The 16,315-nt window shown below is 34.2% G+C and overlaps 1 protein-coding gene across 6 annotated transcripts in view; it reads left to right on the top strand.

The window, feature by feature from the left end:
- PCGF5 (polycomb group ring finger 5) overlaps positions 1–15,119 on the top strand; it is a 119,308-nt gene extending 104,189 nt beyond the window's left edge. For 4 of the 6 annotated variants that reach the window (XM_017963103.3, XM_003903988.5, XM_021943469.2 and 1 more), the window contains exons 9-10: positions 2,254–2,313; positions 9,126–15,119. In XM_017963103.3, the coding sequence (XP_017818592.1) occupies positions 2,254–2,313; positions 9,126–9,173 (108 nt within the window). In that variant the 3' untranslated portion in view covers positions 9,174–15,119. Of the gene's footprint in view, positions 1–2,253; positions 2,314–9,125 lie in introns of those variants that run through there. The other 2 variants (XR_002524371.2, XM_009214956.3) reach the window with 2 other exon arrangements.
- Positions 15,120–16,315: the final 1,196 nt, after the last annotated feature.

Below are 16,315 nucleotides of genomic sequence, written 5' to 3'. Positions count from 1 at the left end.
GTGGAATCATATGTATTGTTTTACAACTTTTTTAAAATTTGATAATGTCTTGTGCAGAATCAGTAAACTTTGAAACAATTTTTTAGTACATTAATAATATTCCTTTTGTGTGGCTGTAGCATAATTTGATTAACACACTCGTTTGGTGGACATGTAGATTTTTTTCAAATATTTTGACATTACAAGCAAGGTGTTCCAGTACCTACTACACATATGCAAGCATATCCATTGGCTAGATTCTTAGAAGTGGATTTTCAACAGAGTATGCATGTTTTAAATTTTGGTAGATACAAATTGTCCTCTGAAAAGGTTTTAGTGGATATTATTTGAAATTTACAAACATATCAGTAATGTATGAGAGCATCCATTTTCTGACATCCTCACCAACACTACATATCATCTATTTTGTATTTCTTCTGTGAACTTACCTATCATATTCATTGCCTTGGTTCTTTTTTATCATGTTTGTCTTTTTCTTATTGACTTCTAGGATCTCTTTATGTGTTCTGAATGTGAATCTTTTGCTGTTATGTGTTACAGCTATCTTCCAATTGTGTCCTGCTTCCTAGTTTTGCCTCAATTTTTTGATTCTTTAAAATTTGGGTAAAACTAAGAATCAATGAAATATTGCATACTAAAGTGTTAGCAGAGTGTCTGACATGATAAATATCATTTTATTAATAGCTTATGCATATTAACCTTTATTATGATTATAATTCCCTCTTCCTTCACCTAGTTTCATCCCTGAGAGTTTATTGTCAATATCTCTATCCAGCCTTAGCTTTCATCATGGACTCACATTCTTCCTGCTCCCCTTTTCTTGGATAGTTCTCAGTACAGCCCCCTTTTCGCAGCTCATCCTGATTTAGTTTTATCTCTTCCAGCAATCTCTGCCAGTCCAGCACCTAAAGTTACTGCACCATGCTTGTCTTCCTTTGCTTTATTTGCATTAGCAGGCAATTTTAAGAAAAGCAAGTTTATACATCTTGACTGATACCAAAGAGATCAATAGAAAAAAAAAAAGAATCACTTAGTGAAATTGCCACTTTCCAGCTTACTCTTGTTGAACCCTGTTTAGGATTTTCAATGTTACGCAAAGTCTGATAGACCAGAGCTTGGGGACTCTTGGGAGCAAAAGGAGAAGGTTGCTAAAGGAGAGCCGAGCTGTGCCCGCCTTACAGCATGTTGATGCACACTGTACCCAAAATCAAGGACTGACTGTTAGAGAAAAAAATTACTAAAGTATTTTGGGAAAATAGAAAATTCCTTAATTTTTCTTTAAAAGCCTAGAAATATATTTGTTTTAATCAATGCTTATTTAAATCTTTCAAAGTATATCTTTTAAAAACCTGCTTTGCTATGTTAGAAATATCCTGGTTAATTTGTACCTTATTTTTTATGTATTTAATTTTTCCATTTTGAAAAGTATGCAATGTTGAATTCATATATGCATAATTTTAAAGTATACATTTTATGTTTTATAGTCCACTTACAATTAAAATTATATTTAATAAGAGTTTAGCATAATATTGAAGAATTAGGATTTGGGAATGAGTTTTTTAATGTGAATAAACTGTTTTAAAGTAGTAGGTTAACAAATGAATCTACTCAGTAGTTTTAAAGTGTGTTAACTCATTGCTTTACTCATAAATCTGATGGCTGATGTATGCCAGTTCTGGGCCTTAGCTATTAAGACCACAAATGTGACTAAAATATAGATTCAAGGAGCTCACAATCTAATGCTAATATAATCAGCAATATAAAGCAATGTAAAGAACCTACTATATAACAGAAAGTAGATGCCTTATAGGTTGAGCGGAGTTCCGTGTCCCTCTCAGAGCTCTTAATTTCCTTGAACAGTATTACTTTCAGGGGAAGCTGAAGAAGAGATCTGGGAGAGACTGATCAGAGGAAGGTATGGAAGAATGAGGATGTCCCTCATGTATGCAAGAAGTGAGGTTTTCCCAGGAAATAGTATTTGTAAAGGATATAGAAAGGAGAGGCCACCATTTTTGCATTTGCAGAATATTAAAACTCATATCTAGATGCTAAAATTACTTCAAGCTAAATTTTACCAGTTACTAAGTGATTAAAATCTTTTTTCAAAAACAACCACCATTTTTTTGGAAAGTGTTTATTTACCATTAATCATGTTGACTCTTGTGTTTGACGTTAAACTATTTTAAATAATCAATTTTAAATATGTGTCCAGTTGTGGATGCCTCTTATCTGATGAGTTCATCTCCTCCGCAGTTTCGGTGTCTGAACTGCTCAGCTTCGCAAGTCTGCTCTCAGGATGGCCCTTTGTATCAGGTAAGAGGCACTCACGACTGTACATATGACCATCATGACACCATGGCGGTGAGCACATTCATCCCAAACTCAATTCCTAAGACATTTAACTTTGTAAAACTAATTGTTACTGGAGCTACAAAAAGTTATCTTTTCAACTTATAAACCCAAGATTTCCCATTATTTTGGTTCTCCTGAGTTATCTATTTAATTTTACTGAACTAAAAAATTGGAAATGTTAAGGCTATCATTTATGAATCAAGAGTTTTTAATAATTACTACTTTCAGTCCTTGAGAAATCTCTGCTCCATATTGGATTTTGAGATGTTACTTTCTTTGTATGAATGTTATTTTTTAGTGAATCATTCAACCACAAGTGAAATATAAAATGCCAAATTAGGTGAATCTAAATAACAGCAACAGCTGATTCTAATTATGAGCTTGCTTATTAGCCCTTCCCTAGTATTTTACTTGGGTTACCTCTTTAAAAATGATAGTGAGCTGATTTAATAATGCATTAAGAAAACTTGAACATGTGTCTGAGGAAAGTTTATCTGATAAAGATACATTTTAAAAATTTGAGAAACAGACAAGGGTATAGTAAAGATTATTGTTGGGTACAGACGTGATTGAAGATCAACCTTAATCCTGTGAATTAATCATACCATTTCTTTAAAATATCCGTTGTTGGGCCAGGCATGGTGGCTCATGCTTGTAATCCCAGCACGTTGTGAGGCTGAGGATGTAGGATTGCTTGAGGCCAGGGGTTCGAGAACAGTCTGGGCAATATAGCAAGATTTAAAAAAAATTGTTTTTTAATAAACTTTAGGCCAGACATGGTGGCTCACCTCTGTAATCTCAGCACTTTGGGAGGCTGAGGCGGGCAGATCTCTTGTGTCCAGGAGTTTGAGACCAGCCTTGACAACATGGTGAAACCCTGTTCCTACAAAAAAAACAAAAATTAGCTGGGTGTGGTGGCACACCCCTGTAGTCCCAGCTACTAAGGAGGTTGAGGCAGGAGAGTCACTTGAGCCCAGGAGGTGGAGGTTGCAGTGAACTGAGATTGTGCCACTGCACTCCAGCCTGGGTGACAGAGCAAGACTCTGTCTCAAACAAATAAATAATAAAATAATAAAATCCAACGTTCTTTTATTTCAGTAATTAAAGTAGTCTTCATCTTTATTTCCTTGGAGCCAGGGAGAAAGGATAATTGTAATTATATAACAAACTTAACTGGCATACTTACCTCCAGTGTTACAGTTTTGGAGTTGGGACAAATGAATGTATGTTAAGCATTAAAAGAATCACTTGAAATTGCTAATTGAAAACATTTAATTAGCAGTTATCTAGAATTTTCTTCAGTCTTTTGTCAGTGCTCTATGACATGGGAATTCTCATGCCTTCATTAAAATGTGTTCTTTTTGATACATACTCTTTAAGTCCTAGCTTTTCAGCAATGTAGTAAGTAAATTTAACATCTCTGAAGGCCAAGTCATTGAGGGAGAAAGATCATTCTTCTCTTTATGCAGATAAGGGTCTGGGGTACATAATGTAACTGAGCTGCTGAGATTTGTGTATATCCGAGGTATATAGATGTTTCAGCTTCTTTAGCCTCATGGCTGATTTGGGGATGCTGAAATGTAACGATAACACTGCCTGTAGCTATAACCTGTGCAATGCGTGGCTTTCTGCTTTTACTCTTGGTGTTGATGTCTATATATTTCCTTAGAAATGAAGATGTCCTTAAACCATGATCCAAAGTATTAGGGAAAAACTGGAGTGAGACCAAATTTCTAAATCCATACAAATTTCCTTTTCTTCCTTCAACACCTCATTAATGGCTTATAGTCCTGTAAGAAAATTGAACTTGTAGCTAATAGGATGCACTCTTAACTTCCTGAAAGGATACCTAAATGGTTTTATGGTCAGAATTCTCTCTAATTTTCAAGGAATAAATCATTCCTATGCTGTATCTATTGTTAATCATTAGAAAAGGTGGAAACCTTCCAATTTGCCATTCTTAATAGCAAAAACTGACAGAGAACCCACAATTAGAAAACGGGTACCAAATCTTATTTTGAATATAAATAAATGATAAATAATACACTAATATAGTAAGATAATAGTAAACCAAGGCTTAATATCATTTTTATCAGAAATGAAGGAATGACTTAATATTGGGAGAATAGGATTAAATATATATATATAAAAAATATACATATATTTTATACATATATACTCTAGGTTAAAAATCATCAGTAGATACTGAAAAGGTGTTTGATAAAATTCAATGTGAAGTCCTGATGTTTTCCTATTGAAAAGTTTTTCAAAACAACAGAAAATTGCAATGATTATACAAAGGAATATTCTTTACGATTACCTAGATTCATCAGTTAACATTTTGCCACATTTTTTGCCTCCTCTTCCCCTCTCTTTCTCTTCTCATCTCCTTATTAATTAATCAATCTGTGTGTGTGTGTGTGTGTGTGTGTGTGTATACATATAATTTAATCATTTAAAAGTAAATTGCAGGTATCAGGAAAATTGACCACTAAACAGTTCAGCATATATTTCTTAAGAACAGAGACCTTCTCATATATATATACAGAATTCCATTTTATACCTAAGAAATTTAAATAGTACATTACATTTTATAGAGATGCCAGTTCACCCCTCAATTAAATTATAGAGTTAAATGTAATTCCAAACACACTTTTACCAGATCTTTGTTTAAGATGACAAAGTCAGTCATTCTAAAGCTCATAAGGAAATATCAACAGGTGCTTCTGATCAGTCATGTTTTTACAGAGTAATGAGAGGGAATGTGTACTACCACATACTAAAGCATATTTTAAAGTTGAAGTAATTAAAATAGGGTCTTGCCTTAAATATAGACATATGAATAAAAAGAATAGCTCAGCAACAGACCCTAGTATGTATGAGTCTCTAAAGAGGGTATTTCAAATTAATGCAGTAAAATGATTAACAAATATCTATTGAGTATTATGCATTGGGCACTCTTCTAGGCCTTTGAGGGTACAGAAGTAAAAATGAACATGAATCTTTTCTTTCATGGAACTTACACTAATGATGGTAACAGACAAAAAATATAAACATGTTAAAATTTATAGTGTTAGAAGAAAAAGTAAAATAGATAAATAGAATAGTTTTGATAAGATAGCCAAGAGAAGCCCTCTTGGAGGTGGTGATTGTTGATCAAAAGAAATTGAGAGATGTTGCCATGTGAATATCTGAGGTAGAGCACTGAAGGCTGAGGGAACACACTGCAAAGGCCCTGAGAATTGATTGTATCTGGTTGTTTGAGAATAGCAAGGAGGACAGTGGGGCTGGAACATGACAGTGCATAAGGGCCGATTGGTAATAGTGCACTCAGGAATGTAATGTAGGGTGCAGATCTAGTAGGATTTGTTTTCAATTAATTATACTGAGACTGTGGGTGGGGAATTCAATTCCACCTCACATTTTACATCAGTATAGGTTTATGATGGCTCAAGATGGTAAATATTTTAAATGATACTATAAAAGATCAAGAAGAAAATATAGTTGAAGAACTGATCTCAGAGTGGGGATGGCCTTTCACAGTGTACCTAAAAAAATTGAATTGACTATTAATATTAAAAGCACATGGCAAAAATATCATAAAATATATTTATAATGTATGAGAAAGGTTTAATGTTTTTAATACATAAAGAATTCATACAAATATGTAAGAAAAATCCCAACTTTTCATAAAAATGAGCAAAGGACATGATCAGGCAAGATACATAAGGAAACACAGTGGGCTAATAAACATATAAAAATGAGTAACTTTCTTAGAAGTCAAGAAATGAAAAAAAATACTATTTTATGCTTATTAGATTACCAAATTAAGAGGTGGGAAAAGATAGTAATCATTATTGATAAGGCTATAGAGGAATGGGCATTCAAATTTCTTTTAAAAATGTAGAAAAATGAAACTACTTTTTTTTGTTTTTTGTTTTTTTGAGATGGAGTCTTGCTCTGTTGCCAGGCTGGAATGCAGTGGTGCGATCTCAGCTCACTGCAACCTCCGTCTCCCAGGTTCAAGTGATTCTCCTGCCTCAGCCTCCTGAGTAGCTGGGATTACAGGCATGTGCCACCATGCCCGGCTAGGTTTTTTTGTTTTGTTTTGTTTTTGTATTTTTAGTAGAGACGGGGTTTCACCATTTTGGCCAGGATGTTCTTGATCTCTTGACCTCGTGATCCACCCGCCTCGGCCTCCCAAAGTGCTGGGATTACAGGCGTGAGCCACCGCGCCCATCCAGAACTACCTTCTTGAAGACCAGTGTAACAGTATTTATCAAAAAGCTCTTTAAAATGTGTATGCTGTTTGAACTAGCAGTTCCACTTTTAGGAATCTATCCTGGGGCAAAAGAAATAGATTGGTGGGTTAAGATTAAGTTATAATAGCAAAGGAGAAAAGGACTAAACTCAAATGTACAGCAAAAGGAGACTTACTGATAACTCACAGTTCATTTCTATAACAGCATAATGTACAGCTGTTAAAAATTATGTAGGACCATATCAAATGGTATGGAAATAGGTTTGTGGAATTGCTAAATGTATAAAAAGTTTAAATGATACTAAACAATGTGTTTAGCATGATTCTAGTTTTGAAAAAAAAAAAACGAATGTAGATAAAATGAGTAGAGGAATATACACTAAAATTATTATGGTAGTTACCTTTGGATGGTAGGATTTAAATATTTTTCCTTTTTTTCTTGATACCATTCTGTATTTTCCAAATCTACAGTAAAAACAAGTTTTGACAAAAATAATTCATTCTTTAAGGAAAAAAGTATATCAAAGACAGTTTTATCATTTTCTAAAATTATTTGAAATGTATTCTCTAAGTATCTGTTCTTTATTTTTATTACATAATGAGACTTGAGGACTAGAAACCGTAATGTAGGTCTATTTAATGCAGTCACTTAACACTAAGAGGTAATTATATGCCACATTTCATTATTGTTAGTGTGGTGCCATTTTATTTCAGAAAACAAACCGAAACACAAATAGAACTTAAAATATACCTTTACAATTTTCAGTGTTGTGACACATTTCAATAAAATTATTAAACTTCATATGTTCTTATAGAACACACACAAAAGGCTACTTGGGGGAGAAAAGAAAATTATTTTCAGCCCAAAACTGAGAAAATCCCAAGCATTACCAATCAAGCCATTTTACTTCCCTCTGTACCTTTATCCCTAGTAGAATTGATGATGGATACTTCTATATATGATGAATGCATTCTAAAATGAGTGGCTTATGTATTTGCAGAGAGTGTGCAGATTCAATAGAATCGGGAATCAAACGCAAAACTAGAGCAGTTATCATAGTGAAGGGCAAGCTGTGGGTTGGGTGAGGTAGAATGGAAAGGATGTTGGTCATCTCAGAATCTCTCTGGGCTTCAGAAACATCCAGAGTTTAGTAAAATGGAGGTATCTGTGTCTTACTCCTTCCCAGGTATTCTGATTCAGGGGGAACTAAATAAAGTTTAAAATAAAAACAAGTAAAACCAAAACAGTTTTAGAAGTTTTAGATCCTGGAAACCCTGAGAGACTGTCTGAGACTTTTACACTTTTACTCCAGCCCTTAGACAGCTGTGGTAGCATCTGCTGTACTTCAGCTGGGAGAGCAAGACCTAGGGCATTTGTATTCCTACCCTCTAGTTCCATCCTGAGCTGAATGGTTACAGATTCCCACACTGAGTCGTCCCAGTGTGTAGCATAGCTATAGTAAGCACTGAAATGGTCATTTTTCAGGATTGTTATGTCTCAGTCTAGCCCTTTTATCTATATGAAAGAATACAAAGTTCTCTATACCGTATTTTTGTATTCATGTATACTAAGATGGAGAAACATCAGTCAGTGGCTATCTCAGCCCCTTCTTGATTCCATAAAATTAGCTCCTCAAATTTCATTTTAAGAGGGGGTATCTGCAGATTTAAGGAAAGGAGAAACCACTGATGTTTTGGTTCTATGAGATATGGTACAGGGTAAAAACAAACACAGAGGTAGTGTGGCATATGCCATATGCCTTTATCCCAAAGAAGCTGTTTTCTCTCTAGTTCTGTATGATAGCCAGATGTATGATACCTTTTCTACATAGTGACATGAAGAACAATATGAACCATTCGGTTATTTTATGTTGTAGTCAAATCCAAATGTTTATTAGTATCAACTGTTGAAAGGAGGCAGTGACCTAAATGTTTCATGTAACAATTAGCTACTTTTTCAATATTTTTAAAGGATCATTAAAATAAATTTTAAATTAAAAAAAAAATGTGTCAAACTTGTAAGAAATGTGATTTGTGAACACTACTCCAGTTTTACAGGTTCCTAGCAGAGGGGGTCTCCTCGTTGATTTGTGATTTAGTGGGCTCTCACCAGCCTAAGCTGTAGTGGAATCCAGGCTGCTGATTTGTCTTGTTCGCCTCATAGGGTTACTAACTGAATGCCTATAAGCAGGGTATGTAACTTTCAGTCCTCCCCAGGTCTTGCCTCTCCTAAGTGTTGTGCTGGTACTAGTCATATATACAACCCGCATCATGTCTGTAGACCTTTAAACTTGACCTCGGCTGCATATTATTGAAAACTTGACTGATTACAGAAAAATAATGGCAATCAAAAGAAATCGAGTTTTAATGGTAACTCAAATTTTAACTGTTGTAATCTCTAGTACCAGGAAATATTGTAAATTATAACCCCAAATTCTTAAAATCTTTGTATATAAACTGTATTGTTTTTATCCAAGTACAGTCTTATTCATTATCTGTCTTTATTTTGTAGTCATACCCTATGGTATTGCAGTATCGACCAAGAATTGATTTTGGTTAGATGAAGGGGCCCAGACCTCACTGAGATGAATCCTGCACTATTTGTTTACTCGTCAACAGATTGCACAGTTAACGGTGTGTGGACTAGAGGAACACAACCAGATTTTCAGCATGCAAATAAGGCCATTGTCTATCTCTCAATTGTCAGTTGCATTCATGTTGTTTCTATTAGGAGCAAACCAAGTGCCATTCTGCTACTGAACCATCTGCATAAGGTATTTGTGTTGTCTCAAAGTGTGCAAGTCATGGTTAAAATCAGTTAGGTGTGCCGCCATGATTCAACCTTCTGAATATTTTGCTTGCCTGTTCCAAGATTGTTCTAATGTTTAATTACACTAGTAAAATGGCTCAATTTTTGTGGTGTTGCAGTTTTCACATACTTACTATTTTATTCTTGTTTAAATAGCGTACTGTACAAGAAACTAATAATTATATCTTGAAATTATTTTGTATGGAAATATATTTAGAAAAGTGGTTTTTGAGCCACTGTCTTGTTCTTGGTAAGCTTTTTGTGTGAAAAAGTTCATTCTTGAGTGTGCAAGTCCTTTTGCCAAGAATTCCAGTTATTCTGTAACATTAGAGCACAACATAATTGTAGACATTCTAAGCATCTGTCCGTGTAGTCTACCAATTGCACAAGGAAGGCATGTTAGCCCTCCAGACTGAAAATGTATGTGACCTCTTGAACTGAAGTTAGATTCCCAACCATTCAAAATGTTGGCAGCTGATCACATTTACTTTTGATAAAATTAATGTGTAAGTAAGGTTAATCTTCTTTCATAATGCCTTATGACAAGCAGGTGCTGCTTCATGGAAATGTCATTGTATAGCCCATTTCATGTATCATTACATTGTTGCTGTCATTTAATGAGTGCATTATTTCTCTTTTTAAGTTGGCCTTAGGTATATGTCATTGTGGCATGCAGAGGGTTATGATGATTTTAAATATTAGGATGTTTAGAGCACATAACATTAGCTATTTTATGGATTTCAAAAGTCTCAAAACAGTTGTAGATTAAAACTGTTAGTTACCTTTCACATTTCCAAACTATGTGCATAAAATAGAATAAATGCAGTATAGAACTATGCTAACCAAAATTAATAGGTTAAGGGTATTTTATTTTAAATCCTGTAGTAATTGGGGAAATGAGATTATTATTTTATACATGAGTTCATTAAGATCAGAAATACAAAATGTCTTGTATTTTGCAGTTTTGTTAAGTCTTCCATTCATTTTAGGATTAGTCTGCAAGTCAAAGAAAGTCTTGTTACCTTAAATTATATGAAAACTGTCATTTTAAACCTTTTAAAATTTACAGTTTTCAAAAAACTTATTTGGAAATTGCTTTGAAACAAACAAGCTAACCTTTGAAACTTAGGAAAAAATCTTGAAAGTTAGGGAAAATATTTGTTTGAGAAATATGACATGAGCACAACCTGTGTGTTACACATATTTAGGTTTTATACTGCATATGTGGTAAATGTGCCACGTTTTCCAGTAAAATGTATCAGAAATCAAGCCTTCTGAATTTCAAAATGATTCTTAGAAATAAGATATTGTACAACTCTAGCAAACATACAAACTACAGCTAAATCTTAATATGTTTCACTATGTAAAAGGCTGAAACTTCATAATTATCTTTTCCTTGTATCTTTTTTTGAGTCAAAAAGTCTATTAAATTTTTCTGTTGTTCTAACTTTGGTGAAAAAGGTTAAGGCAATACTTTCTTAACTTTGTTTTGTTAGATTGTTTTTGTTCTTGCAATGGCTCACAAGCACTTAAAAGAATTTAAAAGGCAGATTTTCGTTAACTACAAATGGCTGAAAAAACTGAATTTACTATCTAGCTACAGAAATTATTTTTCTATGCTGTGAAACTCAGTTCCCAGACATCCCTAAGAACTTTTACAAATTATTATAAATTTGTCACACCTAGGTCAGTGATTAAAATAGTGTTTTGCAAATAGAATTTTAATTAACTCAAAACTAATTGAGTGCATTTTTAAAAATCACAAGTGAGACTTTGATGTTTTGGCCCTCCAGCCAAAACTTAATGGCTATAAATGAATTTTATTTACAAAATCTCTTTAAATTTGGCTAGTTGCCTTGTCATATTAATTTCACTATTTTCCAAGGAAATATACAGGAAGCAATTATGAAACAGAATAGTTTTATATAGAATTCTTTTATTTACTGATAATGCATTAACATTTTTATTGAAATGCAATGGAATATGTGCCAAAATATGTGAAAAGCTTACATAAAGAAAGGCATCAATTGTCGTTTGGAGAAAGGTACACATTTTTTTTGATGGTCCTAAGTTATATAGTATTACTACTAGAATCACAGATTTCTTCAACTGACTTATTTTGGTATATTATTCAACTACAGCTTTCTAAGGATAGGACTACTTTCATGTCTAGTAATACACTGTATTCCCCGTTAATTACCCCTTAAGTCAGGTTGTAGAATTTGCAAGAAACTAGGTATAGAAAAAATGTACAGGCAACTTGTGTGGTTAGCTTTATAAATTTAGGGTGCTTATAAAATGAATTCTTTATATAAATAACCTATAGGAATCATCTGAATCTGTAAAATCAGAGACTAAAACTAAAAGTTTTCTTTAATCTGTTGTTTCTTAAGCAATAAACTGAAAGACCTTTACTTCCATAAAAGATTTTGTTATCTCTTTTATCTGCCTTAGAAATTATAAATATAAAAGGGTCAAGGGAACTTAGATATAAAGAATGACTGTGGTTTATAAACATTACTTTAATTGAAGTAATCACATCAGTTAATAGAGAAATCAAAATATGTATGGCCTTTTCTCTAGATTAGCAAAACACCTTTACAAAGTTTGAAAAAATAAACTAAAATGCTCATTGATGAGGTAATACTCAGTCTGGAGTACAGGTAACTTGGGTAATGCCTTTTAACTACTCTTAGAGAAGTATATTATTTCTTTATACATTAAACATCTATCCCATACTAATGTGCCACATTTTATAAATGTAATGATTTTGCTCAACTACATTACACACTCAAATGTAATCTAAATTTAAACTGATTCTTTAAGAAAAAAAGTGTGTTATATAATATTGTGAACTGTTTAGCTTTACTGAAATATTTAAGAGAAAGTGCCTCATTGCTAAAGTGCATTTCTGTTTTAAATTTACTGCATAAAGTTTGAGTTATCTGTACCTGTCTCTTATGAATGGTTTCATATCTAAATAGGCTCTTGTAAGTTAATTTTTTGGAAGATTTTCATAAGAATATAGATATCACCAAAGACATTTTACAGTAAATTAATAACCATGTTGGAGAGACGGTTTTAACAGTTTGGAGGTTGGAAATTTTTAGATTGCAATTTAATTTTATATAGTTAGGCAATAACCTTGATTAATTGCTAAAATATCACCAAAGAAAGGCTTTAAACTGAATTTTCTTGGTGAGATCAGTCATATGCAGGCTTTTCTTGCAATAATCAGGACACACTTCCTTTCAAATATGTTTATTGTTTTTCAGCGTCATCTAACAGATCTTAGGAAATCCTCAAAGGTGAGAAAGAGATAAACACAACAGATAGCCTTCCTTTGCATGAAAAGTGAGAGAAATACATACTTTGAAAAGAAAGTTGAGATTTTTAATTTGAGAGGCTTTTTATTTCATGGAGGCAGTGTAAACTAAAATTAAGCTTCGATTTAGCTCCTGTATTCTTCGTAATATGAGAAATTTTATTAAAGGCAGACTTTGGTAAAAGTGCCAACACCCTTACTTATGTAGAAAAGAGTTCATTCTATGGAATTTATATAAGTAAGGGCTTTCTCTGTATTCAAAATATTTCATAAGAGCCTGTGGTTTTTTCCCCTTAAAAAGCAACTCTAGACCGGGCACAGTGGCTCACGCCTGTAATCCCAGCACTTTGGGAGGCCGCGGCAGGTGGATCACTTGAGGTCAGGAGTTCAAGACCAGCCTGGTCAACATGGTGAAACCCCGTCTCTACTAAAAATACAAAAATTAGCCAGGTGTGGTGGCACACGCCTGTAATCCCAGCTACATGGGAGGCTGAGGCAGGAGAATCTCTTGAACCCAGGAGGTGGAGGTTGCAGTGAGCCGAGATTACACCACTGCACTCCAGCCTGGGTGACAGAGCGAGTCTCCATCTCCAAAAAAATGCAACTCTTTGTCTTATTCCTCAGCACTTAGTTTATTATTATTAGAATTTAGCCATACAGCCAGCTTTGACAAAATGGGTCACAGAACAAGCATGTACATCAAGAGGAAGTTCCATATCCCCCTTGTACCATTTTCCTTGGGAATTCATGCTATGGGCTACCTTAAAGGTAAAACTCATGAAGCCTTTCTGATAGGTCACTAGGTAAATCTCCTTGGAGAGGGTAAAAATGGATGCACACTCTATTACATATTCTGATTTATCATAAGGAATTTTCCAGAAAGCTAAGCTTTATACTAGTAAGATATTGGTTGGTAGTAGGAACTTCAAAAATGAATGAGTTTGCCATAACTTTAATTTTCTGGATTAGAAACATGAAAACTTGAAATGCAATTATCAATATTTTGTAATATATATTCCTACAGTTTGGGTAAAAATAAGGAACATGTCTGCTAGATCTGGTTTATGAAAAAGTGAAAAATATTAAATACACCAGAGACTCAAACCCTTTCAAGGCACACAATAACTGTTTCTGGATTTACTTGACAAACCTAGTTGAGTAGCATTTTGATGGAAAACATCAGACTGAAAGTTAATTCAGATATACTTAAATGTACAATACAATTTTCAATAGTTTTTATTGCAGTGATGTTTTTCCAATAATTTAAGTAATTCTCTTCCTAGTGTAATACAGTTTTCATAAATAATGTTTACTTGCTTTCCTTATATTTTTGAATAGAATTAAAATGCTTGAGCACTTCCTTTCAGAAAGTTATAAAATTAAAAATAATTATTTTAAATGCTCATTCAAATGTGTCTGTATACTCGTTATGCCCCTTTTTCTATAGTTCCAAACTGAGACTGATTTTTCAGAGATTTTTAATTTTTATAATTTTAAATCTAGAATCAAGTGAAACAGATATGTTAAATACTGAGTCTAGTTTTCTTCCATCTATGGAGCTTCATGGAATAAGAAACTAATCTAGTGTAAATGAAGATTAAATATTTCTGGGTGATGGAGAGATAGTCAACAAATTTATTTATCCATCCTCTGCACATCAGTCCACTGGAGCAGGAGTTCTACACATTAAAAATGTAATGGGATCAGCCTAGCATTGTTTGGGGTCGGTTTTCTTTTGTTGTATTTTTTAGAATGGGGGTGGGGGCCTAAGTGTCCTTATGAAGCTGTGGTCCGCGACAGGAGCTTGTTGGGGGAGTACCAGGGTTCTGCTGCTTTCCTGCATCTGAGCAACACAACAGAGATCATCAGTTTTAAATAGAGTAGCCCTCACAATCAAAATATCATAGGATATATTGTAAAGTTATGTTGCTAATTTTCCTTTGAAATATAAAATATTTTAAGCTTTTTGTCAAAAGTGGTAACATCTTAATACAAATAAAAACCTTTTTGTGGTTGTAAGATTTAGCTTATAAATCATTCAAATTGAAGTGAAAGAATTACCAGGTCATTGTTAATGACTTAGTCTATTAAGAATATATGTATTTTTGTAAAGGAAAAGCACTTGTAGATATTTAATCAGTACAAGATATGTCTTTTGCAGAAATAAAATGCTGCTTAGAGATTCTCTTTAAATATTTTTTATTTTTGTGCTCAAATGTATTTTCTGTTGATCTATGGAATGTTCTGTACAAAGCTGTATGATTGTACTGTTGGGCTAGATACTTTTTTTTTTTTTAATCTGGACTTAGCCAAGTATATTTCACCATGTTAAAATATAGTATCTTTGTTATTAAAAATTAAATTGCATAATTTATTGTTGTTTGTCATCTTTAATATTAGTCGCTGTAGCTTGCAGCCTTCATTAAAAATATCTCCTTTAAGTACTAGTCCTGTAGCAAACTTTATTGAAATTTATTGAATGTTTGAGATCATAAATATTTTCTAAGGATTCTTCAGTTATTTATTTTAAAATGGCACACTGTCCCTCAAATACTACTTAAGGTGTATACACACACACCCTTGAAGAATTTTTTGTTTTGTTAGATTAATCAAATCCAAAAAGAAAACCTTTTGAAAGTAATTAGGAATCAAAGGCAGGCCCAAGTGACTTGAAAGACAGACTGTTTCATTCAGCCAGTTAGATAGCTAAGCGTTGTTTATGAATACTTTCCGTGTACACTTGCCTCAGGAATTCATTAGGCCAAAGCAAGACATTTATGTCAGGAACACTGCGATGGTTTCTAGCTCGGCCCCGTTGTGATTTTGATGCCTGAAGCTTTGTCTTACGTTAGTGAAACCATGGAGGTAGCTAGAAACCCCAGTCCTTCAGGGGTTTCAGTGAGATAGGGAAAGCAGCTTTCCTCTGAGCAGAATTTGGCTTTCTTCTGTATTTGAGCTCCACTCTCTTCAAGGCTGCTGCAGAATGGGAAAGAATGTGGAGGACTGCACATGGGAAGTGCTGGAACTTGTAGCACACATTGCTTTCATCACATGTCACTGGCCAGAGCATGGCCTCACCTAACTGCAAGCAAGGCCGGAGGACCTAGTGAAGCCACATCCCAAGGAGAAAAAGGAAAATTTTGTGACCTCCTAATGTCTGCCACACCCTACATTTGCAAAAAGAGGTCACAGTTGCCTTAGGTCTTAGAAGGGTGTTGTCCACACAGGCTCAGCACTTATCGTTTCACTAGTTTGGAAAGAGAAAGAGGGGTCTTGCACCCAGGCCAGGCGTGAGAAGCTTGGGAGTCACTCTGCTCTTCATGTGGCTGGGGAACGTGCAGGTAGCATTTTGCTGGAAGCCATGTACCACCCCACTTGGCATTCCAACCCTTGCCGTGGACTTTGCAGTGCCAGGATTTGCCCCTAGCAATCAAATAGAGAATAATGCCTGGAGAGGACAAATATGCAGTGATCACTACCAGTAGAAACCAGCAAAGCCCAGCCTTTCTCACACAGCCCTCCTTCTAGGAAGCCCTGCTCCTCCTTACAAAGCCCCACTCATCCCTAC

This window comes from Papio anubis, chromosome 11 (assembly GCF_008728515.1).
Source record: "Papio anubis isolate 15944 chromosome 11, Panubis1.0, whole genome shotgun sequence".
NCBI classification, from domain to species: Eukaryota; Metazoa; Chordata; class Mammalia; order Primates; family Cercopithecidae; genus Papio; species Papio anubis.
The sequence above is the reverse complement of the archived record's forward strand: the minus strand, read 5'-3'. Positions and strand labels throughout refer to the sequence as shown.